This window comes from Cryptococcus depauperatus, chromosome 2 (assembly GCF_001720195.1).
Source record: "Cryptococcus depauperatus CBS 7841 chromosome 2, complete sequence".
In the NCBI taxonomy this organism is placed as follows: domain Eukaryota; kingdom Fungi; phylum Basidiomycota; class Tremellomycetes; order Tremellales; family Cryptococcaceae; genus Cryptococcus; species Cryptococcus depauperatus.
Window position 1 is genome coordinate 2,214,071 of NC_089469.1, and position 27,642 is coordinate 2,241,712.

The 27,642-nt window shown below is 44.6% G+C and overlaps 13 protein-coding genes across 13 annotated transcripts; 8 read left to right on the forward strand and 5 right to left on the reverse strand.

Moving 5' to 3' along the window:
- Window positions 1-378: 378 nt before the first annotated feature.
- Window positions 379-950, forward strand: L203_102163 (uncharacterized protein; the record flags this gene model as incomplete). The annotated part of the gene is made up of 3 exons (XM_066211591.1): window positions 379-432; window positions 496-634; window positions 685-950. The coding sequence occupies 3 exons, from the start codon at window positions 379-381 to the stop codon at window positions 948-950; spliced, it is 459 nt and encodes a 152-aa protein (XP_066067688.1).
- Window positions 951-2,448: 1,498 nt separating this feature from the next.
- On the forward strand, window positions 2,449-5,091 carry L203_102164 (uncharacterized protein; the record flags this gene model as incomplete). Its single annotated transcript, XM_066211592.1, has 14 exons — window positions 2,449-2,476; window positions 2,557-2,642; window positions 2,727-2,977; window positions 3,024-3,089; window positions 3,151-3,271; window positions 3,330-3,478; window positions 3,528-3,830; window positions 3,882-4,022; window positions 4,082-4,154; window positions 4,221-4,362; window positions 4,423-4,518; window positions 4,572-4,603; window positions 4,679-4,913; window positions 4,982-5,091. The coding sequence occupies 14 exons, from the start codon at window positions 2,449-2,451 to the stop codon at window positions 5,089-5,091; spliced, it is 1,833 nt and encodes a 610-aa protein (XP_066067689.1).
- Window positions 5,092-5,402: 311 nt separating this feature from the next.
- On the reverse strand, window positions 5,403-6,523 carry L203_102165 (uncharacterized protein; the record flags this gene model as incomplete). The annotated part of the gene is made up of 5 exons (XM_066211593.1): window positions 5,403-5,577; window positions 5,631-6,016; window positions 6,067-6,176; window positions 6,281-6,473; window positions 6,521-6,523. The coding sequence occupies 5 exons, from the start codon at window positions 6,521-6,523 to the stop codon at window positions 5,403-5,405; spliced, it is 867 nt and encodes a 288-aa protein (XP_066067690.1).
- A 449-nt stretch (window positions 6,524-6,972) lies between these two features.
- L203_102166 (uncharacterized protein) lies at window positions 6,973-9,370 on the forward strand (the record flags this gene model as incomplete). Its single annotated transcript, XM_066211594.1, has 9 exons — window positions 6,973-7,084; window positions 7,133-7,343; window positions 7,390-7,494; window positions 7,545-7,733; window positions 7,779-7,912; window positions 7,965-8,184; window positions 8,229-8,540; window positions 8,590-9,267; window positions 9,328-9,370. The coding sequence occupies 9 exons, from the start codon at window positions 6,973-6,975 to the stop codon at window positions 9,368-9,370; spliced, it is 2,004 nt and encodes a 667-aa protein (XP_066067691.1).
- Window positions 9,371-9,821: 451 nt separating this feature from the next.
- L203_102167 (uncharacterized protein) lies at window positions 9,822-10,821 on the forward strand (the record flags this gene model as incomplete). Its single annotated transcript, XM_066211595.1, has 7 exons — window positions 9,822-10,000; window positions 10,057-10,087; window positions 10,136-10,175; window positions 10,226-10,308; window positions 10,372-10,475; window positions 10,532-10,649; window positions 10,714-10,821. The coding sequence occupies 7 exons, from the start codon at window positions 9,822-9,824 to the stop codon at window positions 10,819-10,821; spliced, it is 663 nt and encodes a 220-aa protein (XP_066067692.1).
- Window positions 10,822-11,247: 426 nt separating this feature from the next.
- Window positions 11,248-12,683, reverse strand: L203_102168 (uncharacterized protein; the record flags this gene model as incomplete). The annotated part of the gene is made up of 4 exons (XM_066211596.1): window positions 11,248-11,328; window positions 11,381-11,854; window positions 11,907-12,598; window positions 12,647-12,683. The coding sequence occupies 4 exons, from the start codon at window positions 12,681-12,683 to the stop codon at window positions 11,248-11,250; spliced, it is 1,284 nt and encodes a 427-aa protein (XP_066067693.1).
- Window positions 12,684-14,200: 1,517 nt separating this feature from the next.
- L203_102169 (uncharacterized protein) lies at window positions 14,201-16,974 on the forward strand (the record flags this gene model as incomplete). The annotated part of the gene is made up of 9 exons (XM_066211597.1): window positions 14,201-14,299; window positions 14,353-14,698; window positions 14,747-14,987; window positions 15,037-15,228; window positions 15,281-15,570; window positions 15,621-16,062; window positions 16,114-16,268; window positions 16,329-16,671; window positions 16,743-16,974. 9 exons carry the CDS (start codon window positions 14,201-14,203, stop codon window positions 16,972-16,974), a joined length of 2,340 nt encoding a protein of 779 aa, XP_066067694.1.
- Window positions 16,975-17,753: 779 nt separating this feature from the next.
- Window positions 17,754-18,700, reverse strand: L203_102170 (uncharacterized protein; the record flags this gene model as incomplete). The annotated part of the gene is made up of 7 exons (XM_066211598.1): window positions 17,754-17,863; window positions 17,920-18,103; window positions 18,160-18,240; window positions 18,296-18,378; window positions 18,433-18,475; window positions 18,524-18,588; window positions 18,643-18,700. 7 exons carry the CDS (start codon window positions 18,698-18,700, stop codon window positions 17,754-17,756), a joined length of 624 nt encoding a protein of 207 aa, XP_066067695.1.
- Window positions 18,701-18,906: 206 nt separating this feature from the next.
- L203_102171 (uncharacterized protein) lies at window positions 18,907-19,788 on the forward strand (the record flags this gene model as incomplete). The annotated part of the gene is made up of 1 exon (XM_066211599.1): window positions 18,907-19,788. One exon carries the CDS (start codon window positions 18,907-18,909, stop codon window positions 19,786-19,788), a length of 882 nt encoding a protein of 293 aa, XP_066067696.1.
- A 92-nt stretch (window positions 19,789-19,880) lies between these two features.
- On the reverse strand, window positions 19,881-22,502 carry L203_102172 (uncharacterized protein; the record flags this gene model as incomplete). Its single annotated transcript, XM_066211600.1, has 1 exon — window positions 19,881-22,502. The coding sequence occupies one exon, from the start codon at window positions 22,500-22,502 to the stop codon at window positions 19,881-19,883; it is 2,622 nt and encodes an 873-aa protein (XP_066067697.1).
- A 1,039-nt stretch (window positions 22,503-23,541) lies between these two features.
- L203_102173 (uncharacterized protein) lies at window positions 23,542-24,817 on the forward strand (the record flags this gene model as incomplete). The annotated part of the gene is made up of 3 exons (XM_066211601.1): window positions 23,542-23,555; window positions 23,602-24,229; window positions 24,278-24,817. The coding sequence occupies 3 exons, from the start codon at window positions 23,542-23,544 to the stop codon at window positions 24,815-24,817; spliced, it is 1,182 nt and encodes a 393-aa protein (XP_066067698.1).
- Window positions 24,818-25,607: 790 nt separating this feature from the next.
- Window positions 25,608-26,228, reverse strand: L203_102174 (uncharacterized protein; the record flags this gene model as incomplete). Its single annotated transcript, XM_066211602.1, has 3 exons — window positions 25,608-25,767; window positions 25,837-26,130; window positions 26,194-26,228. 3 exons carry the CDS (start codon window positions 26,226-26,228, stop codon window positions 25,608-25,610), a joined length of 489 nt encoding a protein of 162 aa, XP_066067699.1.
- A 247-nt stretch (window positions 26,229-26,475) lies between these two features.
- L203_102175 (uncharacterized protein) lies at window positions 26,476-27,587 on the forward strand (the record flags this gene model as incomplete). Its single annotated transcript, XM_066211603.1, has 4 exons — window positions 26,476-26,698; window positions 26,780-26,934; window positions 26,989-27,099; window positions 27,153-27,587. The coding sequence occupies 4 exons, from the start codon at window positions 26,476-26,478 to the stop codon at window positions 27,585-27,587; spliced, it is 924 nt and encodes a 307-aa protein (XP_066067700.1).
- Between the last annotated feature and the right edge of the window lie 55 nt (window positions 27,588-27,642).

Consider the following 27,642-nt stretch of genomic DNA (forward strand, 5'->3'; position numbering starts at 1 on the left):
AAGAGACCTCCAGATGAGGACGAAGATGGTCTGCAAATGTCAATGTTCTTCGCTCGCTCGATACGAGATACTTTGTTAAGTATTTGTTGCAGATTTGTTAAGGACTTGACCCGTTTATATGGATAGCAAATGGTAATAGAGTCTTTCAATTTCATACACCACATTCCAATTCATGAAAGTAAATTCCTAATGTGATTACGTAACACTTGGGTTATTCATTTTTGCAAACTGAACAGTTTTCAACTCGCGTCCAAAAATGAATAACCCTACTTTATAACTTTTTCTTTCCCATCATCATATGCTGTCTATATAAACGAGGTCAACTCCTTACCAACACTGTGTATCACGTGACCAGGATGAAGGGTGTCACACTCCGCCATGCAACAGGTCACCGGAGCAGCGGCCTCGTCGCCGTACCACGAGCCTGGGATGGTGACGATTCTCATCGTCTAGCTTTCTTTTGCTTCTCAACGTCGTCAACACCATTCTGGACAGAGCAGTGTACTGTGGCCTACTAGGGCAAGTCTTTTTGGGTGTCGCTTGGGAGACGCCAGGTGGAAATGGCTTGGTGTAGAGGCTGAGCATGCCGTTGTCCAACTTGGCTACCTTGGCCTTCTCCTCCTGGTCTACGACGGTCCGTATCCAGTATGTGTTGCATACGCTCGTGCTAACAGATGGCTAAAGGTGGCTTGTCAACGTCACTAAGCTCGCTCAAGGCAAATATATATCTTTCAATCGGTGTGGCCACTGCCGAGATCGGCTTACCCATGGGACTGTCCTTCATCCTCCGTGATCTCATCCATGCGACGTCCATCCAATGTTTTGCTGCCGGTGCAGCGCTTTGCTCCACCAGCCTCGGCACCACTTTCACCGTCTTAGGCTCCAGTGGTCTCTGCACCGACGACTCATCTTCTCCGCCTAGGCGTCTATCGGCTTTTCGATTCCGATGACGGAAATGTTTTCTGGCGCCATTGTTTGGAAAGGCACGGTATACACCGTGTTGATGATGATCACTGGTAAGCTTGTTTGCGGCATCTGGTTGCTCCGTCTTTCCTTTAGCGTTTCGGCTGTCGCCACGTTTAAAACACCGCCGATGCGACTCGGACGAGGGCACTCGCTCCGATATTTTTCTTGTCGTCGCCTCGGCCATTGTCCTTTGCACGATGCTAGGCCTCTTGGCTGTGGGTCGGATCGTTCAACGCGTCAAGAAGCTGCAGCGTGGCGTAGAAAAGGACGGCCGTATGATCCGCAAAGACGTCCTGGGTGTATGTGGAGGCTTGAGAGGTTTTCACGGTGATCTGGCAGGATAGCATAGCAAAGCGTGATGTGCCGTGGCTGGCCACTTTATCGGTGTTCACGTTTGCCCAGGCACCATCTCGTTCCGACTTTTATTCCCGTGATGAAGATTTATAAGCATGTAAGCCAAGCGTCTTATTCTCCTTGGGTCACTTTTCGGTAGTGTCTGGGGTCAGCTTTTTCGTCAGGCAGCTGAGGCCATGGGAAGCCAATAGCGCCGTGTGGCCTGCCTATGGCAGCTGGGGCAATGTTGTTATTCTCAGGTGTGGATAATGTGGGTTACATCTTGGGAGGGAAATAACCCAAGGCGCCATGGTTGCCTCAATGCAAGTGCGTCAGCACTTTACACTGGAAGTGGTGAAGACGGAAGTCCGTCAGCGAGAAGCACAAGGATAAGGAAATGGGTGTAGAGATCAACTGTAGAATGCTTTTATATACTTTATTCGATGCAACACCAGTGCTAGATTTGCACGATACCATCATGGGACGATTGATTACGTAAATGAACGTGAGGATGGATGGTGGAGGCCATCGACCTTTTCAAGCTACTTGTCATTGCCTTGGAATGTGCATGAGCTGCAGTCCCTCAGATAGAGCGAGAAGGTGAATGGTCATATTCGAGATGGAATGGATAGAGACAGTGTTGATGCTGGGGTGAGTGATGGCTAGCGTATCTTTTCAAAAACAAGTACTAATCATGTGTTTAAAACAGCTTGGTGGTGTCTCATTCACTGGAAGCAGGGAAGCCACGGCTCGGCTGTTGACTTTATATTTGTAACTGGAATATCTCGAGTCTCTAGGAGTCGGAGTGGATGAATGGACAAAGTGTTCGGTTTCGGTCACGATGGAGGTAAAGGCTGGGACTGCGTGAGCCTGAGTGAGCTTGGCTTGGATAAAGTAGAACAAGACAAGCTCTAGATTTATCTTTTGAGAATCATTTATCCAACTATGCCAAAATAAATAATATTTAATCTTGAGAGGATCTTCCATGAATCTGTTGAAGAAAAGTCTCGACGTCATCAGAAAATAAAATGTCTAAAACTTTATCCAGAGTCGTTTCGATAGGTTGATTTATTTATTAGTCGTTCAGATAAAACTTTTTGAATTTACTTTTTATCTTTGTTTCTTACAAAACATTTTGCAGGCCGGGATATGGGTAGGCAATTGAGCTTTGCTGAATGTAAGCCGTCACAGGATATTTGCGTGTGAGGAAAGCTCGTCAGGTAGAGCAAAGCGTCTGACAAATCGTTGCTACCTCAGGCGATCAACTGTTGACCCAGCCTGGGTCTCCCATGGAGACTGAAGAGGTGATTATTCGAGGGCAGCGTACAATGGTCTGGAAGAATGTTGGTATACCCATTCCTGTGGATACGTCTGGTGGATACTCTCGGCTCAGTCTAGACTTGGCGACGAAGGTAATGTCCATGTAGCTACCCCCGACTTTTCGAGATTTTATCTTGTCTTGCTACCAAAAGTACTCGGATAGGGTTTTTGTTTCTTCTCCAGCACCTTTGCAAGGATTAGTCAAGTCTGTACAAAACGAAAAGGATCGATTAGAGCGTAGGGAGCGACTGACATTCAAGGAAACGCTTGAGAGGTCTTTGAAACTATCAGCATGGATGCGACAAAAGGGTATCAAAGTGGGAGACAGGGTAGGCATAGGAGGCATCAATTGTTCAGGGTAGGTGTAAAAGGTCAACAACGGCAAGTGAACTGAGGGTGAAAAGGTGGATCGTGTCTTGGTCGGCCATACATCTCATCGGAGCTGTTCCTGTCTGTCTTAATATCTGGCTGTGAGTGTAAGAAATGGGTTTGGCGTGATTGGATCTTGGATTTACTCTATTACATATCTAGGCCAAGAGAGCAAATAATTCGCGCGATTAAAATGGTGAAAGCATCTATGGTCTTGCTAGATGAAGAGAGGGCGGAAATTCTTGGTCTGTATGCTCGTGGTCAAGATAAAGATTTACCACCCGTGGGATTCTGATCGTCTACGAATAACGAAAGAACAGTCTCTGACCGGACGTACATAGATGTACTGCTGGTCGGAATCGAATTGCCTCCTCTCAATAGTCGAACTATACGATACTCCCAATGACCAGGGCGTGCATGGAGTCCTGTCTGACAAAGGCCTTGAGAGTTTGGGACCAGAAAGCGATGGCATGATATTTTATTCCTCGGGGTAAGCCACTGTTGGACTTGTCGCAGCAAATTGATTCACCATGACAAAGCACCAGCGGTCTTTCCAAAGCTGTTCTTAGTTCTCAACGAGCAGCTCTGTCAAACGCTATTTCTGGATCTATGGCTACCGCGCGAGCATATCTCCGCGCTGGGCAACCTCTTCCGTCTGCTCCCAAGGCGACAGATCCTCAACGAACTGTTCTCTTGTCGATACCGCTGTTTCATGTGACAGGATGCCTATCCTGGCTGCTCAGAGCCATCACAAATGGATCAAAATTGGTCACTTGTAGAAAGTGGAATGTAAAGGAAGCAATTCGCTTGATTCAACTCGAGAATGTAAATACAATTGGAGGGTCAGTTTGGTTTATGTCGTTTGGGTGGAAGAGGAGCTGATTGAAAAACAGAGTACCTGCCGTCGCTAACCAGATCATTCAATCTCCCGACTTCCCCTCTAAAACTACTCTAGACAGCGTGTTTTATGGAGGAGCACCTCCCAGTAAACAGATGGCGGCCAAAATTCAGCGAAAACTACCCAAAGCCCTCATGTCATTGCTTACAGTCTTACTTTCTTACAATGGTAGTTTAGCTAACAAATTGATTCTAGCATTCATGGGTATGGCTTAACTGAGACAAATGCTGTGGCTTGCGCATTAGCTGGTCAGGATTACTTGGAAAAGGTATGTGTTTTTGCTCAACATCTCGCGTTATCAAAACTTACCCTTTTCGTTTGCTCCATGATTCAGCCCGAAAGCACGGGGCCACCGGTCTCCATTTGCCAAATTCGTATTGTCCATCCGGAGACTCGTCAAGAGCTTTCAATTGGTCAAATTGGAATTATCTTGATCAAAGGTGCCAACATCATGACATGCTATTATGGCAATGAAGGTTAGTTTGGTCTTGCCCAATTCTGGCAAGTGAGGGGCTAATACAGCGTTCTTTTGACAGAGGCGACAAGAGAGGTGTTTGATGAAAACGGTTGGTTTGATACTGGCGATGTTGGTTATGTGGATGAGGACGGATGTTTGTATGTCAAGGACAGACGTAAGCCGGTCATTTCAAGTATGTCTTGCAGACACATTTAAATTTTATTGTAGAAAAGGATCTCATCATTCGAGGCGGCGAAAATGTGAGTCTCACCTTGCCCTCGCCGGCCTTTCGCATACCTCCAATTTCGTACAGCTGACAACGACAACTATCACAGATCGCTTCGGTGGATGTAGAAAACGCTCTCACTTCTCATCCACATATTAACGAAGTCGCCGCCGTCGCGCTTCCTCATCCTCTTTTCGGTGAGGTTGTTGGTGCCGTCGTCAATCTTCGTAAAGGCGGAAGTGGTGGAATGGAAACGACGGAAAAGAGTATTATAGAATATGTCGCGCCAAGGTTGCCGCGGTATGCTATTCCACAGTTGTTACTCATCTGGGACGAAGAGTTGCGTAAGTCTTTTCCTCCCTTACGACGTACTGGGTCATGTAAAGACGATGATTGGTACTGGTGAATTCAGCAAAAAATGTGAATGGTAAAATCATGAAAAATGAGATCAAACAGGTCGCTGTAGAAGAATGGAAGAAGAGGGGTAGTGAACAGGCGATAGCTGCGAAGGCGAGACTTTGAGTTGAAATGTTTTTGGGGAATTTACAGCCTACTTTCAAATGCTTCTTGCTTCTTGCTTCTTGCTTCTTGCTTCTTGCTTCTTGCTTCTTGCTTCTTGCTTCTTGCTTCTTGATCTATTTGTTAGAAATAAGTTTTCGCAAATGTCTTGTCAAAGTGTAGTGTACTAATCGTTAATGACGTATGTAATAACAGTACCATTCAAATGATGAAGCATGCGTTGCATTGTTCAGAGCACCAGCTTGTGGGACATTAATTATACAACAAGGAATAGTCTCCAAACCTCCTCAAATGTTTCCCTCACGGAGGCTGGTCTAAAACTGATTTCTCTTTTTTGCTGTTCGGAGATAAGGTCTCAATAACCATTCGACATCAGCTTCGATTTGGTCGACTGTACCTTGACGAATCTCGTATGGTTTGGCCTCGAATCGAGGGCCAACCTCGGCCAGCTCTACATCCTTATGGGATGTTTTGGCAAAAACATGGTGCCTATGCAAAGCGCCGATAAGCTAAGTAACAATGGCAGTCACACAGAGACTTACCGAAAAGAGACAAAATCATTGTCATTCTTAAAAGTCATCACCCTTTTCGAGTCTTGCTTCGGTACAGGAAACAATGCTTTTAAGATCCCAGTCACTCTCTCTCCTAACTTGGTCGAAAATCCATCAAAGATTAAATGTGGGTACTGCTCTGAGACTGTACTAGTGTTAGTACTTACGTCGTGTCGAAGGGTAACGTTGTGAAGAGTCATGGAGAGAGTGGGTCCATGTGGAAGGTGAGAAACGATGAGGGCATCGGGAACGCCGCGGTGTTCATGAACGACAACAAGGTCAGTGACACCTTGGGCATTGCATGCCGAGACAAGGTCCTTAACGACTGTATTTCCGCGATTCAGACGATAAGAATTGGGAAATACGAGACGAAGCTCCTACCAGGCCAAGGTCAGTCTTGAATTCCAAGTATGCTTTTGGAATCTACCTTGGAAAACTGAAGCAGACGCGAGGAAGGGGAACGAGAGGTTGTAATGACTATTTTAGGATCATAGGTTCCAACTTTGGCATATTCATTGTCAATCAACGAACTGGGATCTACAGTAGAGCCATGTTAGCTCTTTCCCATAATCCATATCGTGGGAAATTGGACAAGCAACTCTTCATACCACCCTCAACCCTTTAAAAAGACAGCGACTCACCTTGCTGAGCCTCATCAAGCACCAAATCCTTTCCGCCGAGCTCTCTCACTTCATTTCTCAATTCTGTCGGGAGAGTCTTGCCCTGTGCCAACAAATCTTTGATTTTCTGCTTTCTTTCCCAGATGGCCCTCTCTTGGGATTCTTGAGATTTCTTGTAAATGTATTCTCTCCGTTCTCGGCTTTGGCGTCGAAGCTGCGATCTGATAAGCGAAGGCGTCCGTACAAAGTCAAAAGACACACCATTGTGTGCGTTGTACAGTTCTAGGAGGAGCGAGAGAAACAAGTATGGGGCTGCTGGATCTGACACTTTGTTGACTAACCCTCTGGCTGTTTTTGGCTCGTTTTGGTGTATTTTATTGCGATATAAGGTGATAAAAGATGGAAAGTAAAAAAGACAATTATAAATGCCAACTCTGCCTAAAGTGGATAGACTTACAGACAAAATTCATTTCCACATAGGAAAAAGTATTAAAATGTGTAAGTGGAGGTGGCGAGCCTAATTTAGTTTCATAAATACGCGAGCCTATCAATTACTGTGCCTGAGATAGGACCTGATTTCTTATCTCAAGCACGTGACTTTGTCATCTTAGTTACAATTGATTAGTTTTATTTCTTAACAAGTTAATTAGTTTTTGATTTTTTTATATCAATTTTACTCCTTTGCAAGTACCTAGCATCCTTGAAAATCTAGGATGCGGGTTGTTGTCATTTATGACATTTTGCTTTTACTTTTTTTTCTCGTTAGTGGCCACGCATCAGAGCAAAAGAGTTTTGAGGTTGATCACAGACGGGTAAGGAAACGCCGTGGGTTTAGAGGTTACTTGGCAAAGTAGATCGCTCACTCGTTTATAGCTCTCAAGGGCCGTTTTCTTCATATAACGGATATACATCCAGACCCTCACTACAAGTCTGGCTCCACGTTGGCATCTGGATGTCATGAACGGCCAAAAAAGAAGCACAAGAGCAAAGACAAACTAGGTCTAGATCAAGAGGAGGAAGTTGACGGAGGTATTGGAGCGCTCAAGGGAGACAATCTTGCTGGAAAATGGGGAACGGCGGTTTCGTATGCTCAGATTTTTGCGGTTTGTGCCAAGGCTAATCATGATTAGCAATTGTGATAGTCCATCATCATTGGTGAATATCACGTTTAATTGGTTGAAGGAGGAGTGGGCAGATGAAATTGATTTTGTCGTCTGGACGGGAGATAATGCGAGGTTTGTGTTTGCACATTGATCCAAATGTGGCTTGCTAATTTGTAACGTAGACACGATATCGATCGGAGTCTTCCTCGAACGCCAAATGAGATATTTACTTTGAATCGCATGATTGTCGAGAAGATGCTTGATACATTTGGAAGAGATATGCCTATAGTGCCAAGTATAGGAAACAATGATATCTATCCGCACAACATTCTCGCAGCAGGGCCAAATCGAATGACGGAAGAGTTTTTGCTGTGAGTGGACCCTCAATCAACTCAGTGTGGGCTCACATGTTGTAGAATATGGAAGCATTTCATTCCGTCAGAGGCAGCGCACGTATTTGAAAGAGGGGCGTATTTTTCAGTGGAAGTTATTCCTGATAGATTGGCCGTGATCTCTCTCAACACAATATTTTGGTATGATTCTAACACCAGTGAGGTATTAGTCTCTCAATAGACCTTTCTGCAGAGCTAACTCGTTTCCAGTCGTTGATGGTTGCAGTAGTCATTCAAATGACCCTGGTGCTCTTGAGATGGATTGGCTGGACATTCAGCTCAGCAACTTTCGTCAACGCGGTATGCAAGTCTGGCTGACGGGGCATGTACCACCGCACATGGGACGCTATTACGATGATTGCTATCTTAGATACGGAGATTTAGCGTTGAGATATCAGGATACTATTGTTGGACATTTATTTGGGCACATGTGAGTTTTGTATGAGAACCAAACCAGAAGCTGACAGAATGTAGGAATGTTGATCACTTCTTTTTTATTGACGTTGACGAGCTCGAAGCTACGTCCAAAGTAGCCGTTTCAGATGACTCCACAACCTCCAATCGCTTTCATCAAGACCTTTCCCTACCGCAAACTCACTCTTCGTCATCATCTTCCGGTCCTGTTCGTCCCCTTGGCCGTTCAGGCGCTAAGAATCTTGAAAAAGAATTGAAAAAAGATTTTGGAGAAATGCCGGGCCCAAGAATGTTGAATTTAAAGGATTATGCTATTGTCAATGTAGCAGCTAGTGTTATTCCTACTTACCATCCTGGCCTTAGAATCTATTCGTAGGCTGTAACTTATTCGATCATGATAACAGGGCTCATCGGTTTTTAGCTATAACGTTTCGGGGGTTGACAGTGACGCCATTACGGAGCATTTGTATATTGGAAGACAAGTGTCTGAAATTGAAGACGAAGAATCAGACCTAGAAGATGAAGAGTCAGACATAGAAGACGAGGATGATGAGCTTCTTGTCTATATTGAACCTTTGGGAGGTTTAGAGGCCAACAAGCGCAAAGGCGGGCATAAACATGGGAAACAACATAAAGGCGGTTGCTCTCTTCCAGAGAATGAAGACAAACCTCACTGCTTATTTAGACGCAAACCACGGCATTATTCAAAAAACTCTCCTTCACGAAGAAATCGAGCTCTTTCGCCTTTGGGCTACACACAATTCTACCTGCCAAGTATCAACCAACAAAAAGAAGAACCTCAGTGGGAAGTGGAATATTCAACACACAAAATCCGTCATCTTGTGCCTCCTTCACATAACCTTTCCCAACCAATTCCTATACCATTACACCTTCTACCTGAGTACGACCCTCAGATCTTTTCTATCCCTAAGAATAAATCTGACCGAAAAGAGATTTTAAAGAAAAGAGAAAATTTCTACCAAGCATTGAAGAATATCACTCCCTACAAAATGAAAGATTTAACAATTGGTAGCTACATCAAGTTGGCAAGGATGTTGGTACTAGAGAAGAAGATGTGGAGAAAATTTGCAGAGTTCATGTGGGTCTTCTCTCGTTGCTGAACGCGTGGTTTCTTACTAATGAATAACAATCGGATCAGGCTGGTGTCAACTGAGAGTAATGAGCAAGAAGGCAAATCATAGCAACTACATAACCCATATACGAGGTTTTGACAGTGATATCAAATTTGACACTATCTTGTAATGTAAGAGTCAATTTTTCTGAGTCTATAGGTCTTTAAACGTTTTCAAGACGCACAGAAAGATGGCGCATATTAAACAAGGCATATCCATGAAGTAAAGACAGATATGGCATGAAATGAATGTTCCAAGCTATAAAGATTCCAACAAGATAACCAACTCGGAATCGTACAAGATAGAATCTTTTATGTGAATGTTTGATTACCACTCTTATGACTTGCAAATCTCTAGATAAAACAGAAAAACAAGTCAAAGAAAAGAAAAGAAAAGTCACTGACAGGCATTGAAAAGTGGAGGTACGGAGGCAAAATCTCATGTATCATTCGATATATGTTTTAACAAATTGCTACTTTAATTATACAACTACATTTATACAATCCTTGAGAAATCAAAAATGTCTTGCTCTCACGAAGCTCATGACGACGACCACCATGATCACAGAGGACATGACCATTCGCATGATGTACCTCTCGAGTCGTCTCCTCTAGATTCTTTATATACCCAAATTGACTTGCTCAACGTCACTGCCTTGAATGCTAAAGGAGGAGGGCAAGCAGGGCAAAAAGTGATCAAGTCAGCGTCCTCTTGTTGGGAATTTGGTACCGCCTTGGTAGCTGACGGGAGGTTAGGAGTTGGGATATGAAAGAAGATGATACAATTGTGTGTCTTTGTCTTGTCTAGGACATGAATTGAAGAGCTGGACTATAGTGGCTTGAAAGCGAAATTGATGATGAGCTCATTGTCAAGAGTAAGAGGCTTATCTGCGAAATGACTCAAGTCGCTAAACGTTATGTGTAGTCCCATTCAATGCCTCCATCTCACTAAGGTCGATAACCCTCAAAGCTGGTCCGGCGGGGCATATGCCTAGAGAAATGCACCTCGTACATACAACTCTTCTTCCTGCTCGCTTGAAGCTACATGGCAAAACTAACGTAGAGGAGTAGTTTAGAGACAATCCAGGCTTGGATTTCTCGGATGCTACTTCTTCAACACCTACACAACTATTTCAAGTTGTATCCAAGCGTGAGGGAGTAGAGTATCCTGTCAAGTAAAATGATTCTCTTTCACGATTCCAGTCTATGGCTTACCATTGGTACACAACAGGGCTTCAAAATTTAACGGTCTTACCAACTTGACTGTATTTTTCCCTGGAAATACCGCGGAAGATGATGAGGAAACGACAAGAATACTTTATATTGGATTAAGAGGGAGCTGGAAACCTGTATGTCATTGTGATCTAGAAGATAGGATATGTTTACCGTGAGAACTAACAGAAAGAGCTCTAGCTTCCAAATCGACCTGGTATAATTGTCTATGAGTCTTCGGCGAATCCTGCAGATCACAAGCTACCTGGCGTCAATACTGAAGGGGCTACACACCGACCAGGATACTGAGATGATGATTAGACCGGCAACACAAGATGCAGATTAGCTTCACAAAAATTATTGTAAGATTGTTCAAGATTTCTACAACGGACTGTTCAAAATCTACATTCACTCTATTCATGCTATGCATTACATTACTGAACAGTTACAAATCTCAAATGAAAAAGAGCCGACTGCGTTTTATTGTACACAACTCAAAAATTATACATACTATTAAACCTCTAAGTAAAATGGAAAATAAAGATAGGCAATACTTTTTATATAAAAAAGTTATCGATATGGATCTCAAACTGGCGACCAAAAACTCACGTAAACAAGAGACTTTTCAACTGAAAGAAGGCAGCAAATGAGCACAAATAATTGAATGAATGACAAGTGTTGGGTGTGTTGGGAAGAGGATAGGTCGAAGACGTATCTTGCAATGGTCTGTGTTGTTCATTTCCAACGGTATTCATTGATAGCTTCGACCCATCCTTGAGCAATCTTGTTGGTGTCGACTTGAAGATAGTAAGACACCTACTCACTGCGTCAGCTCTGTCTACCGAAAAGCAAAAAGAAAACGACTCACGTCGTAAGCCTCAAAAGCTATAATATTGTCAAACTGAAGCCGCGCCTCTCCTATCGAACTGAGTCGGACTACATCCATCAATTCGAGTTTGCTCTTACGTCCTTCTCCGATGATTTGGGCAAGTACCAGCATATCGTGACACAAAACAGCGAGGCACATCTTGTTGACTACAGCAACAGTCCTCTTCATTTTCTCGCGATTAGAATTTCCTGTAACAAGGCCCACGGTTTGTTCTCCTCGGGCAATAAAGTTAACGGGACCTTCTCGCACAAGAATTCGGTGAGGTTGGACCAAAGGAGAAGGACCTGACAGGGCAATTTGGTCTGCCCAATGGCAAAGACGGAGACGAGAGTCGACTTCGCGTTTGTATTCATTGACATATAAAAGAATGTTGGAGATACGAATCAGGGCTTCTCCTACCCAATCTCGACGGCCAGGTGCAGGCGCAGGAGTGAATTTCTCAAGCTGCTGGAGCTAGACTTAAATCAATACTCATTCTCAACCATTCGTCAATGAGATAGCATACCAGCATTTTGTACCGAGTCAATCTTTGCACAGGTAAGAGCAAGTATCCAGTCATGTCGATTTGCGAGTGTCTCTCATCCGTTGTACAATAGTGCAAGTACGCCTGCACCCGTTTTCGATCCATCCTTGCCATCCCTTTGCCACTGATCCACTGACCATATTTGGCATTGGCTTGATCGCATACAGCACTGTAGGCAGAGTACATTTTCAAGCATTCAATGTAATTACAAAAGGTTTTGCAAACCTGCTGAGCAGCGGCATGTGAACGTTCGCCTGAAGTGTTGTCGCCAACTTCATAGAGTTCGTCAATAGCGGCATGAAACTTTGGGAGTAGAGTATCAGAGTGTAGCTTGGTGATTTCTTCATGACCTTTAAACATGGTCTTGCGCTCGTCGGGCTTGAGCGCGGTACCAAAAGTGACTTTAGGAGAAAGTTTGCCAGCAGATTGAATAGTAAGGGAATCGTAAGCTTTGGCAATGTAAATGTCTTCAAACTCCCGAAGAAGATTGACATAGGTTATCTCAGAGGCCAAAAATTCATTGAGAACGTGAGTGCGACCTGTCGCCCGTTCGAAAAGATGAAGAGGACGGGCAACTGGCTCCTTGCATGAAGATACAACAGAGGAGCAGATCGATGCCGTAGTGAGATAATCTTCCGTCTTAAAGATGGATATACAATCGTCGTCATCTTTCGCTAAGGTCATAGTTAGATACATTTGTCAATAATCATTAGTCTACTCACAGCAAAAGAGAGAATTAATGAGGGGAGCGAGACGCATCTCGAATGGCTCTAGGATATAAAGTTCAATAGCAAAAAAGGGTAAACACCAAAGTCGCCAGGACACAGATGCTCAAGGATCAAATGCTTCTAGCCAAATCTGTTGTGCCAAGAGATCGTTGGAGCTAGTATCCAAAGTCAGAAATCACCTTTGATATACACACTCCAAGCCAAATTTAGGCGAAGAGCATCGCTCGACAAGAGCACTCACTTTCTAGCAATCCAAAGTAAATAAAAAAAGAAAAAACCTCCAAAAGGATTCAGCTGCCACAGGCTAGCTCAAAATATCAAATGTGGACGCGTAAGGATCTACCTGTATTGTCGTGGAACAGATGACGAGGGATAGTAGACTACAGGGTAACAACCCGTTTACAAGCCCCAATCAACCGAATATGAGAAACGAGAAAAAATAGAAATGATAGAAATAAAAGCAAAAGAGGGAAAAAAGAGAAAAGAATTACATCTTTATACTTTCGTGAGGATGGTGTGGAAATTAAGAGAAACCGAAAAACTTATGACACGCTAGTGAGCTTAGTGTAAAGGGAGGTGGAGGTGGAGGTTGGAACCAAACAAAAGTTCTTTCACTCATCCAACGATCTGATAAAGATGAAATCGTTACAACTGCACTTGTTTTGTAAACTATAAGAAATTTCAATCTAAAAGAGATATAATTCAAGGCTAATGCTGTTTGAATATGGGTTTACTGTGGCTGTAAACAGAGGCCGTTTGATGGTATTGACCCCATCCTCTCTTGAGAATGATCAGTGAGCAATAGGGCTAGTCAGCTGTAGAGAGGACAGATTGCTGGTATTACTCACTGGGCTTTAGAATCCTTGAGTTGTGTGAAGGGGTTGGTTGATTGTTCAACTCGTGAACGTTTTCACTGCAATCTACAGAAGCAAATCCACCATCGTTTGGTTTACTGCCAGGTCAAAGAGATGTGGGTGGCTAGGGGAGGGCCTCTACCAAGATAGTAATGGTCTATCGTTCAGATAGGCCTTCAGAATCTTGGTTTGATCGGTGTCGTCGCTGTTTGACCAAAGGCTTCTTTAATAGTGTCCTAATGCCATTCCTGGCTTATAAACTACCCTTGTTGCACCGAAGGAAGCCTCTCTCACCATTCCTCAGCTCATTCTATCTTGCAACATACAGTCCCACTAATCAGACGCATTTAGTGCTCATATTGGTTGAGGATACCGGTTGGGCAGTGTCTTTTCTATACCGTGCTTATCCTATGGTCTACATACACTTAAACCTCAAAAGGATAACAAGTACAGGTTATATCTATTAGTCCAGAATAGTCGTGAGCTGGTGAATTACAAAGTCGCCCCAATCCTTTTATTATCCATATTTGTTGGTTGAAAGCCAGTGTGTGCCTCCACCACACAAGTTCCACGTCACAACTCCGAAAACCGACGCGACAAGTTGCATGATGAAGAAATGAAAAATGCAAAATGCATTTCTCCTTTTCATCTTCACCTAATTTAGATCAGATAAAAAGCGTGAGTAGTTGTCAATATGAGATTGGTAGGGGCTGTTTTGTATGTGCTCTTCTTCTTGGTGGGTATATCAACTGTGTCGGGCAAGGAGGAAGAAGTGAAAACATACAAGTACGAGGTACGTTTTTTGTCTATCTTGGCTGGTTGTTTCACCTGCTCACAGCCATGAAGTCAGATATAGCCCGTCTTCGCACTCTTGTTATTCACTCACTTTATTCTCACAAAGATGTGTTCTTGAGAGAACTCTTGTCCAATGCCAATGATGCACTAGAAAAGCTTCGTCTTACTGCACTTACCGACAGATCTGTCATTTCAGCTGGTGAAGCAAATGTCACTATACAAGTAGATCTGGACGAAGGAGGCAAAACAGGGCACATCATTATCCGGGATACTGGGATTGGCATGACCGACGAGGAGCTGGGCAGAAATTTAGGAACTATTGCCCGCAGTGGTACCAGCGAATTTCTAAAGAGGGCTGATGAAGGCGGGGTGGATGGTAACCTCATTGGGCAGTTTGGTGTGCCATTCGTTTGCTATGTTGTTCTTGGATGCTGACACACCAAAGGCCTTGGTTTCTACAGCTGTTTCCTTGTATCTCCCACCGTCCGAGTTTCCTCGTTACCTCCGCCAACAAGAGAAAACCCTAGCCCTATTCAACATACTTTTGTGTCGTCCTCGTCAGGTGATGAATTTCAGATTTTCCCTGATCCGAGAGGCAATACATTGGGCAGAGGCACAGAAATTTTGCTTACTATTGGAGAGTCTGAAAAAGAGTTTTTGTCTGTTTCCAAGCTTAAAAGCCTTATGTATGTGCCTTATTAATAGGCGAGAAGTGATAAACTTATGATATAACAGTGAAAAGCATTCTACCTTCTCGACTACATTTCCAATCTACATAAAGGAGAAGAAGACCGTCCAAGTTCCTATTGAGCCTGATAATGATAGATTTGAGGACGGAGATGAGTCTGATGATGAAATTGATAAATTTGAGACTGTTGTTGAAGAAGAATGGGTGCACGTCAATGACAAGCCACCCATCTGGATGAGGCAGGTTTTGTTTTATTAGCATCTCCAACGACGAAGCTGAGATATAGTGTAGAGAACCCAAGGAAGTCTCTGAAGAAGAATACCACGACTTTTACAAAGCCGTCTCCAAAGATCCCACAGCTACTACGTTAGGATGGTCACATTTCAAGGGAGATACAGGCGATGGTGTTTCGTTCCGCGCCATCATGTATATCCCCGCTCAATTACCCAAGGACTTTTGGCAAAAGATCACAAGCGGCATTAACAATGTTAGGTTGATGGTGAAAAGAGTGTTCATTACAGATGACCTTGGAGAAGAATTTATGCCAAGATGGCTAAGTTTCCTCAAAGTTACAGTAGATGGTGAGTTTGCCTTCTCAACGTATAGTTCACAAAATTGATAAAGGGCTTAGCGGACGATCTCCCACTTAACGTCTCTAGAGAGACACTCCAACAAACACGCTTTCTTTCTCAGCTTCAGCGTATCCTTATTCGAAAGGCCATTGACCTTTTCACGCGGATCGCTTCTGAATCTCCCAAGAAGTTTGAAGAGATTTCTGCCCTTTATGGTAATGCTCTGCGATTAGGAATGCTGGAGAGCAAAAAAGACCATGTCAAGATAGCCAAATTATTGAGATTTGAAAGCACAAGATCCAATTACACAAGTTTAGAAGAATACGTTGAAAATAGAAAAGAAGGACAGACTCAGATCTACTACATGGCAGGTGTTGGTGAAAAGCCAGAGGACCTCAAACGTTCTCCTTTCGTAGAGAAGCTTATCGCCCGAGGCTATGAAGTGCTTCTCCTCAACTTGCCTTCCGATGAACCCATGATGGGAGCCCTTAATAACTTTATGTGCGTTTGATGATGACTGCTGATTAGCCTTTATTCATGGTATCTGTGTAGGGGTATGAAGACCCAAGATGTTTCTAAACGAGGCCTTAAATATGGTGATGAGAATGAGGACGAGATCGAAAAGAAAGAACTCGAAGCTCAGAAGGTAGCTTTTAAACCTCTCATTGATTGGCTTAAAGCGGATCTGAAAGGCCAGATTAGCGATGGTAAGCTATTTACCTAATTCACCAACCTTGCAGGATTGTGACTAATTTTAATATCTTCAGTCGTCCTTACCAATCGTCTCGTCACTTCTCCTTGCACCATTGTTGTTGATCATATGGCCTGGTCTGCCAACATGCAGCGCATTCTCTCTGCTCAGGCAGACGCTCATGACGACCCAATGTTTCAAGCCATGAAGAATCTTCCCAAAGTCCTCGAGATAAATCCTAAATCTCCTCTGATTGAAGGTCTTCTGGAGAAAGTCTTGGACTTGCCTGTCGTTGACGACGATGAGGAAGAAGTAAGACTGAAAACCAACGAGGGAGAAGCAGAATTGAAAGAGACTGTTCAAGTGTTGTTGGACACCACACTTGTCAGAAGCGGCTTTAGTGTTGCAGACCCTACCTCGTAAGTCCCACTACCGAAACGTTTTTCCATTTCCTTTTCAGAATTGTCATGAAGCTGATCACCTGATCAAGCTACTTTGAGCGTGTCGAAGCCCTTCTTCGTAAATCTTTGGGAGTATCTCTCACTGCTCAGCCGAGAATTCACATCCGTCCTGCTCCTCCTGTGGCTATAGGACCTCTCAATGAACAAGGAGTTCCGTCTCAGGAAGATGATGACCACATGATGTCACAGGAAGCGATGAGTGGGGAACAGTGGTTGGACTGGGCAGATATGAAGAAGCAAATGGAACATGACGAACTATAGAGGGAATAATAAAAGGTGATTGCAAGATTATGAAGTGGAAAGGATAGACAAGACTTTTGTTCACACGTAATATTCATTATCTGAGAAAAACAGGATGAACGAATATGTCTATCAATACCTTTCATTTGATTACAATCCAAGAGCCACCCAATAATACAATGACTATTATGTTCATACGTGCATTCATGGAAGTTGTCGTTGAATTCTCAAATGGAAGCATGACTCCTTTTTTTGCCGGTTCCAAATGAATAAAATACCACATAGCAGTTTGTGAGCAGTCAAAATTCGTATGACATCCTTATAGGAGAGACGAATAATCTTTCGAAAAACCGAGAAGTTCAAAACCGAGATTTTCCTTTGAGGCTTCAATGACTCTGATTGAGATTACCTGCAGTCAGTTACTTTCTACTTTGCTTGATTTGTTCTCATCATTATGCTATGGCTAAGCCAAGTTGTATTCTTAGGCTCCAAAATATGATAACAAGTTGGTTATTGAAACGTCATTGAGTAGCAGTAAGAGCAAAATCGATAATACTAGGAATGGTTTGTTACGTATCTAACTATGACTCAGATCACTAAAGTTTTATCACCAAGTCTCTGCTCGTATAACGGTTAGTATGCAACCTTGTCATTTGTGACTCTGCGGTTGAGACCAGAGTTCGACTCTCTGGCAGAGAGTTACTTTTTGCATGAATCATACCCTTATTGATCTTTTCTTGTCTTCCCTTAATACCATCTCAACCTCAGTATACTTAAAAAAGGTAGAAATGCCGCTATAACTATTCCAAGAACAATGGCTTTACTAAGGTCTGGAGAGCTTTAGTAGTGTTTTCTTTTTCGTCCTTTGTAAGCTTTGCAATGTACTTGAAGTTTTCGTTCTTTGCATCCACTACATAACCTCCGTCAACGGACACTATTTTGAAGAATACCTTAATAGAATCTTACCTGTTAAACGATAGATCAGTGATTCGCTTGTGGTGATGATCGCCCCTTGCTGTCGCAAGTATTGAAGGGCTAGAGGTATCTCTTCCTTGTTACATGAGGAGATAGCATCCGCGGGTAGGTAAACACGCGGGGCGGGAGATCGTCTTAAGAGGTCTATTGCAGTTTGAAGGACACATATATGAGACTGATCAAAAAGAGCTTAGCCACAAGGGAATAAGGGAAAAGTGTGAAGGTCCTGACCTCTATGCCCGTAAGGATGAATGAGTCGTAGTAAGAGTAGTCCTTGAAGTATGACATGGTATCTTCAGTGAGCATTGAAAACTGTTGGAATTAATCATTGAATGGAGCAAGATAGTGCCGTTATGCTCTTACATACTTTGGTTTTGGAGACGATGCCTAGAACCTGTGTCTTTTCTTGGTCCAGCAAATCCTTGATCTCCTTCACAGTCGACCCCAGAGCTATGCTCTAGTAAATCTCGAAATGTATAAACTCTTTGTTGCATATACACTAACCTTTGGGATTCTGTTCAGTTACAAACACAGGGACCTCAAGCGCCTATGTATCTCATCAAGCTGATTCATTTCCAACGAGAAATTGACATACTTGAGACGCTTTAACAAGCTTACATATAGTCGATGCTACAGAGTCAAAGCCATGGATAGCTGGTCCTTGTATCAGGCTCGTAAGCATCCATCTATCCTTTCTTATAGCGGTAAGCTCACTGAACCTCTCTTGAACATCACATATAAGCAAAACAGTCTTGCGAGGATTGAGCAACATATCTCAAAGTTGAGAAAAGTGTAAAGAGCAAATAGGATGGAAAAGAATAAAACAAAAGAGGATAATAATAATTCTTTTATATTTCTTACTGGTAACTTTCCCAACACCGGCTGACCTCCACCAACTGATGTCCATTTCAGGCACGCTTATCAAAGATAAGATATCTTTTATCTATTCATTCGTCTTTACTTTTCATCTTTTTTTCTATGCGCACCTCTGTCATGTCTCGTCGTTCTTTTCAATCCATTATCAACCATATAAATTCAACTCCTTCATCCTTTTCTCTTATCCAGGCAGACGACGATTGGCTTTTGTCTTTGAATGACAGCAGAGAGAAGGAAGTACACATTGCTATTCTCGATTCATCATTTAACCCACCAACCAAAGCCCATCTGGCGCTTGCTTCTTCTTCCCCGCCTCAATTATCCTCCAGCAAGGCTTTAAAACAACCCTCGTACACTGCACGATTGCTCCTCTTCACTCCCAAAAATGCAGCCAAAACGCCTCTTGCAAGTGATGCCACCCTCCTCCAACGACTCGAGATGATGTCTCTCCTGGCATCTTCTCTTCGGTCAAGCAACAGCAGATGCGAGCCAGTAGCTATTGGTCTTGTTCACGCCCCAAACTTTGTAAATAAAGCGCAAATTTTACGAGAGTATCTTATCGACACGCTGGGAAAGCAAAAAGGGGAAGGAGTAAAAATGAGCTTTTTGGTAGGGATGGATACGCTTGAGAGAATATTTGATGAAAAGTACTATCCGTCTGGAGAGATGAACAACCAACTCAATAATCTCTTTGAGACACCACCTACAGGTGCAGGAGCGAGGTTGGTCTCTGCAAGGAGGGGGAGTATAGAGGAAAATCGACGGCTTGAGAATGACTTGATGGCGCGGCCGAGTATTGCAAAATGGGTGGAAAAAGGGGATGTAAGTGTATTAGGGAATGGGGGAGAGGGCTGGGAAGACATAAGCAGTACACTCGTGCGACAAGCAGTGCGGCAAGAGGATTGGAAAATGGTTGAAGAGTTGGTGAGTGAGGAGGTAGGAGAGTACATTAGACGAGAAAGACTTTACGCTGTCTCAAAATAAGACAGCAAGTTTATACAATCTTATGACGGCATAGAAATGATGATAACGCCAGTTGCAAAGTGATAGTATAATTGTCAATGCCATACAACCTATTATGTCTCACCCATGATTCTTTTCAACAACTTCTCTGCATCTCCTTTTCTTTCCTTGCTCCTCCCTTGACCCTTTTGCCAAAACAATCTACTGCCCTCATCGATTTTTCGTCCTTGCAACCTTGCTCTCATGATCTCTGGTGCACTAATTCCCCACGCTTCCATATCCTTCATAACCCCTATCATCTCTCTTTCTACTGGTCTAGACAATGGTGGTAATCCACCAAAGTTATTAGGAGTAGAAGATAACGCAGATGCCAAGTTCCATCGGCTCCAACAACAAGCCATTAACCCTCGCCAGTATCTCTCTCCTCCGGAGCCCTTCATTTCGGCTTTGTCAATCCATCCTTCCTTCCACCTCGTTCGAGCCAAGTGGTGGATGTCTAGGCCTAGCGCTGCCACCTGATCGCCCACACTTAAGCTTTCTGCGTATTTGGGTACTTTAATACCTTTGAGTGAAATAGAAGGCGGGGAAAGGAGTTGAGAGTAAGTTTGGAGCATAGTGGTGAACAGTTCTTGAGAGCATCTCAGCTCGCCTGGAAAAGAAGTGTATAGGGGGTTGGCAGTATGGTAAGCTTCCCAAGCGGCTCTTTCTTCGTACAGAGCGACTCCAAAAATTCTCTGTGCAAGGCCGACACGACCAGCTCGTTCGAGAGCTTTGAGAAGAGAAAGGTAAATCTTGGGCATTAGCTTTGAGCTTTTTGGCCGGCCGCTTGCTCCTACTTCCAGTCCTTCTGTGTCATCAAGAATATGAGAAGAGTGGCGTGAATGGGCAAGATAAGGGATGAGTGTGTAGATTAAAGTTACAAGACGGGGAAATTGGGAGGTAGCGGCAAGGTGATGGATAAATGCCAAAAGCGTTTGTTCGTTTGCTTCCACCTCCCCTTGTTCCAACATACTCAACTCTTGCTGCAATGCTGGCACAAGTTCTTTTGGCGCTTTGTTTATGCCCATCTTGTTTTGAGCTGCCATCTCGCGCTCATCCATTCTCCGATTATCCTTACCCACATCACCCAATAACACCTTTGCTGCGTCATCTGCCACATGGCTGAGGCCGACTGCACCCGCCCCTCTGATGATTTCGTTCCATCCATTCACGTTCTTACCAACGCCTAACCGCCCGAATACATTGCGCATATAATCGAGAAGTGACGTCAGTAAAGAAGGAGCCTTCAATTTACGAAAAGCGTATGAGAGGAGGAGAGTGCATGATTGTAAGGAGAGAGGTGGGAGAGAATAAGTATATGTTGGCAAAGGGCAATGCTGCGCAGAACAAGGTGTGTCGGACGAAAGCTGTGAAGCAAGCTCCGCGTTTTGTGCAGCAACGATCAAGCCCATGTTTCCTGCTGAGATGGGAGGGCTCCACAAAAGACTCATCAATGTGACATGGACTTGCGTAAATGCCGTGTATGCCCATGCATCTTCACTTTCCTCCCGGGACATTCCTTCTGGATAGACATCTGGTTTGAACGGCGCATCCTTGCATTTCCGCAAGAGCTGGTGTAAGCCGAGGATAGGTAATGTGCGCGACAGGACAGTGTTGGACAGAATAGCGAGAGCGCGCATAGAAGAAGCAAATTCGTGAGGAGCGACTTGGGTAGGGTCAAGTTTGAGCGAGAGAATAATGGCATTCAGTAGAGACGAGTGAGGATGAGGAACAAGAGTCGGTGGAGAGGTAGCCAACGGTACTGGGAAATTCCGCATTTTCTCGGGCAAAGACAAGTGTCTGGGATGCCAAAGATCAAGTCTGTCATGGGGAGAGAGAACTTCGCCTGGCCAGCGCCATGTTCGCACGCCGGTCCACCATCTATCTCCCTCCTCCTTGTTCCAACCTCTCGGAGGACCTCCTCCCGGATGAAAATCGTCAGGATGAGCGCCTTCTGCCACACGTCCCTCCGTGATCCATTCTTCTACCAGCCCAACGTATACTTTTGCGGCGAGGTGGAAAAGCGACTCGTCACAGCAAGCTTTGATGGTCAGCAAGTACATCTCTGCTGGCCGTCTATACCGAACATCTTGGAGGATTTCCAACATGTCGAGAATGGTCTGAAGACGGATCGAAGGAGGGGGAGATGATTGCTGGTGCACAGTAGGAGATAGATTAGGCGGTATCTTGCGAGAATACGAAACAGAGTTTAGAAACGAAAAGTTGTTTCTGTCTCTGAAGAGCACTGAGAGTGACTTTGGGCTGATGACTCGACGCCGGGCCATACGGGGTGAATCTTTCAGTGCCTGGAGGATGATTGCCGCTGCGAGATTGCCCTTTTTCTGGCGAATCAAATGATGAACAATGATATGCAGGTTGAGCCGTGAGAGTCGCGACACGGCGTCGTCCAAGTGAATGGCTCCAGTCTTGTCTACAGCCTTCTGCAGCGACCGGACAAACACCGCAGGAAGGGCATAGCTGCCGTGGCTGAGATTGGCAAGGCTTTTCCTCAGCACCCGAGCATTTTCGTTGGCATATAGCCTTTTCGGGCTATGCGATGGCTGGTAGGATAGTCGAGAGGGGCCCGCACCGTATGCCACTCCGTACGGGTCTTGCGCTTCAAGCGTAGCGGTCGCCTTGGCGTGGATGATACGTTGTTGCGTTGCGGAAAGTTTTAGGCGAATGCAGCGTATCATGCTACAGAAAAGTAAGCCACCTTCTACCGCACACCCAACTATACTTGCAAAAGTGAGCAGCCACAAGTCTTTCCCAAAGAACGTCTTGTTATACAGATGAAGAGTGAAACTTGAATTTTGCCATGAAAAATGACTTGGGACTTTGGATGCAGTTGGCATTTGGATATCCACGGTGGATTTTAAACGATCGAGCAGCAGCGGAAGCAATCCTATCAACTTGAATTACGACCACTCGTCACTGATACCAAGATGCGAGCTATCAATGCAATGTCCAACACATATAAACACATAAAGAAGGCAGATACTGCGATACCTTGCAATGCTGGCGTCCAGATTGGCTGGTTGCGTGGTTCTGACCTCTACGCTTGTCGCTGCGTGAAGATGGCCCTACTAGAAGGCTTTTCTCTCCAAACCATCAAGTCGCTTTGTCACTGTTGAGCTGGAACCATCCTGGGCGGAGTGCCATGGTGGCCAGCCAATTTATACTATAATGAAGGGTTTCAAACCGCAACGTCGTTGTATGTCAGCCGCAAGATGCAATATCGCCCAGCTAAAGGGTTGGGTTGGCCGCTGAAAAGCTCTCATCGTGGTTATTTCTCCATCCGCAGTCATTATGTAGTTTGTCGCTTCGTCCTAGACATCCGTATGACCGTTTGATACACGCTATTATACATTTTAGCTATGGAAGTGGGTCAAATCCCGACAGCGAAGTGTCTTGTCGCTGTATGTAGACGTCGGGTCAAGTAATACGCAGCAGCGTACAGGTGTGTTGGTGAAAGCGTCGTCTACGCAGTTGGCTATGGGTGTGTGTCGTCGAGGCATTCCTCCAAGCGGCTTCTTATAAAATGGCTTGATATAGCATGGACACGGCTCACTTGTCGAAATACAGTAGAGAAGATATCTCGAATGAAATATGCAATTACGTAATACTGCGGCATTACATAACACCTCTGCAGGTCTTACATTGTACCGTCTTTTCTCTATTTCTATTTCAATCCTTTGCCACTTTGCCTTTGTCTATTCTGATTTTGATTTTTAAATGTCTCTCGCACTGTGGGTCTACCGAGTCGTTGGGAGGCCATTGTTGACCGTGTTGTAGCATGCCTCCGTCTTCCACGCTACACCACAAACCCCTACCGCCGCATCCACTGCCAAGCTCCAACTTGACCTATTCACACTCAGCTCAAACATCCTTTGGTCATCTAGACACACTGTCCCGGACGGAACGCCCACGATCCCAACCCATACCTGTTGTTACCATGCCTGAAGACTCGCCTGTCACTCCCTCGCCTAGACCGAAAAGGCGTCGCAATAAACATTCGAGATCCCGCCACGTGGATCAAGACGGTGACGTGGAAGACCAAGACGAGCTCTTTGATATACTTGGCGTTGCTCCCTCTCCAAAGCTGGCCAGCCGTGAAGAGCAGCCCGAACGCTGCCCTGGCATTATCGTATTGCCGAAAAAGGAACAAAAAAAGGTGCCCAAGAAGAGAGCGAAAAGGTCCAAGTCGATGTTGGCCGAGACTGGGACGCTATCGATGGACGCAAAGCCACGCGACACAACTCGCGATGGTAAGGGCGTTTTTGAAACCACGTCGCTCAGTCAAAGCCTGCCCATGGATGTCGACGGTGTCATGGCAAGCCGAAAAGCCGCCAAAGGAAGAAAAGCCGAGAAAGATGAAACCGTATGGGCTATGCCGGATGTGTCAGGTGGAGAAGAATTGACGGTAAGTGGGCTTTTGACGGATTTTACAAACGGACTCACTTGTTCCCAGTGGCAACAAAAACTCGCTCAACATGAAACCCCTACCCGTCCGGCTCGTAAACCCCAGTCGGAACGCAAACCCAAATCCAAACTTTCAACCCTTTGGACTCCTCATCCCGGCTTATCTTTTGCGGACCATACTGGATCGGCTGCCTTGAGGTCGTTTGCCCAGACTGCCCCTCGACCAGGTCACGTCAGAGGGGTATCCCATGACTCACCTTCAAAGCCTGTATCCTCGGCAACATTCCACACTGGAAAGCCTGCATTGCCCATCTCAGCGTTCGATGGCCAGCTACCTTTCCATACTGGCTACAATGCCCACCGCATTCCTCAAACGCCCGCCAAATCTGTGGCAAGCATGCACGGGAATCTCCTACAGGGTGACCATGCGTTACCCATCATCCCGGGCGAATTCCCAAGAATTCGAGATGCTGCTGGTGCAGGGCCGGCCGGCGGAAATGCAGCAGGCGAGTTTAAATATGCAGGTCCAACTTTCCACAATAGTCCGCATGCTGGGACGCTTAGCAAGCCTGATTTAGACGATTTTTAGTCACAGATCATCGTTTTGCCTTGATCATCTCTCGTTCTCATATCCTCCATCTTCAACACACCTTTCGCTCTCTTCAATCCATGACTTGATGGCATTCGCGAACGATGCTTGTTGTGCTATCTAATACCTATTGCTTCCTCAAGACGTATTACTATTCATAGATCTACCGACTATATCGCATCATTCGTTGTATCATCCTTTACTCAACATTTGTCTCTACAACATCACTGGCAATACCATATCCCCTAGCATGTACTGTGCGACAAAAGATCTGGATCATCCTCTTATGGACATTTGGGTCTTTTATGGGAACTATTTTTTTTCCTTTTTTTTACTCTGAAAGCAAATTTGGTGTACTAGCGAGAATGTTTTTGTATGCTTTCTTGTATAGTGCCACCTATGACGTTTCTCAATCAACGATATCAGTTTCAATCACAAACCACTCCATCTGCTAGAGCGCAGTCTACTTCTTTCTATCACAATCTTTCTCAAAAGTTTTTTTATTACCTTGCGGAATTGATATACCGACTATTCTGGCCTTTGACTTCCCCCAGAGGCTAATGTTTGATGAGAGAGGTTACGTAGGCGGGATGAGGGAAGGGAAGGCGAGAACGAAAAGAGCGAAGAGGTAAGGGAGATGGGTTGGTAGGAGAGGAATGGAGAGTTTATCGAGATGTTGTTCAACCAACATCTTGGCGGCTGAAGGAGGTATTCAATGCAACTTTATACCTCAAATCTTGCTGCACCTCGTCTCATGATAAATTGGTTCACACTTATTTCAATTCATTTATTATTGTCCTAGGACTTCCAGACTATAAAGCGTTACACGATTGTAATGATCTGATGATTGTTCAAATTCTAACTTGAGTTCCGTCAAGAGCGGCAATTGTCTTGATTTATCTTCTGGCTCTGCTTCAGAAGACAAAATTCCGCTGGGAGGATATGGTAACCTGAAAACAAATCTGTTATCACCATTCCGGTGCAAACCGGATAAACCGTAGGCGGAAGCGTGAACTTACTCAAACACTTGCCTCTTATTCCTATCTTCCGGATGCAGCTTCCCACCATACTCTAGCCCTAGCCCTACCTCTCCTTCTGCCTCACTGTCACTCTCCTCCGCAACCCAGACGTTCACGCTGGTTCCCACAAAACCACCTTGAAACGTCAAGGCAAGATGAGTTGCGGGAGTGGGCTGAGGGAAAATAAGGTGGAGTGTAGACGGGGCCGTAGAAGACCATGGTAAGCTTTCGCCTGTGGTAGCATCGGGATTAAGAAGATGCTTCTTGGAAGAGCCGGGAAGGGTTTGAGAAACACTATGATCAGAAACAAAGAATTGGGTGGTCAGATGGTGCTACAGTTGGAGCAAGTAAACGTACGAGAGCCTGGTGCCAAGCGGCAATACACTTTTCATTCCTATACCGATATATATATATATAATCCAGGACGAATAGAGTAGTTATAATGCAAGAATAAAGAATAAGTCAAAATCAAAATAACATCCATACTGTTTATAAGATTACACAATAGTGGAGGTAGATCGGGACAACCTGAAGTTTCTCACGGTTGACTTACCATTTTGATACTTGTCTTTTTGACTACTTTTTTTCTTTTTTTTTCTTGTATTATAGACATTCAGTAATTCTTTTCTTTTCAATAAAATGTCCAGGCCAAGAGCTCTCAGAAGGCTTGCTCAACTTGCTCCAACATCCAAGAGGGCGTATGCAAGATTCTTAAACACAAAAACAGGCCCAACCCATGGCTCGGCCGCTGTCGATTATCGAATCTTTGAAGGCCTACCTGGCTTCTTGCCTAGGGAGAACTTTGAGAGGCTGCAAGAATGGCAAGGGGGACTCTGGGAGAGACTGCAAAGTGAGGTCAATAGTAGGTGTTATTTTTACATGTTGCCTACAGCAATGAATAAATAAAAGGAAGAGAAGAGACTGATTGCAAAACGATAAATAGACAACCCAGGACTACTGGAGATCAAGCAAAAGTGGGATAGAAATGGACTGGATATTGCCGATCTGCTTGACACGACAGCTAGAGATAAATCGTTAGGCTTGGCATTCAACTATGGATCTCTTTTAGCCAACAATTCATTTTTCCTTGAGTCTATTGCAAGTATCCTCTTTGTGCTCGTGCTCGATAAATGAGAACTTACCTATCTGCAGAACGCTGGAGAAAAAATGAAGCCGACGAGAGACGTCGCAAATGTCGCTGAGAGGTTGTTGGAAAAGGCAGAGGGGTATGCCGAAGGTATTGTTGGCGGTGGATGGTTATGGGTACGTCATATCTTTGAAACATGTTATATGTGGTACTGACATGTAAGCGACAGATTGCTAGGACTGGCGATCTTACTAGCGATCTTGATATCATTCCTACATTTAGCGCTGGAACGCTCCTGGTCGCGAATCGCGCGCAGCAAGGTCGACGTGGTGATGGTCCCTTGTACGAGCAACCTCGTCATTCTATCCCCAACGAACCTGATTCGGCGACCGGCCCAATCACTAGCGACGCCGATTCTAGCTCTACCCTGCCATCCTCTAGTTCTACCCTACCATCCTCTAGCTCTATCTCTGAATTTTCTTCCAGGTCTCTGTCTAGAGCCGTTTATCCATCTCCTGTAGCTGTGTTGAACCTCTTTGAGCTTGCATGGTTGGGCAACAAGTATGGCGTCTGGTCCAAAAGAGATTATGTGAGAGATTGGTTTGAGAACTTGAATTGGCAAAAATTAGAAGAGAGGAACGCCAGGGTTACTCCAAAGCTCTAGAATGAGAAACGTAGAAAATGCATATGTTGGACGATAGACTCGCGCTACTAAGCTG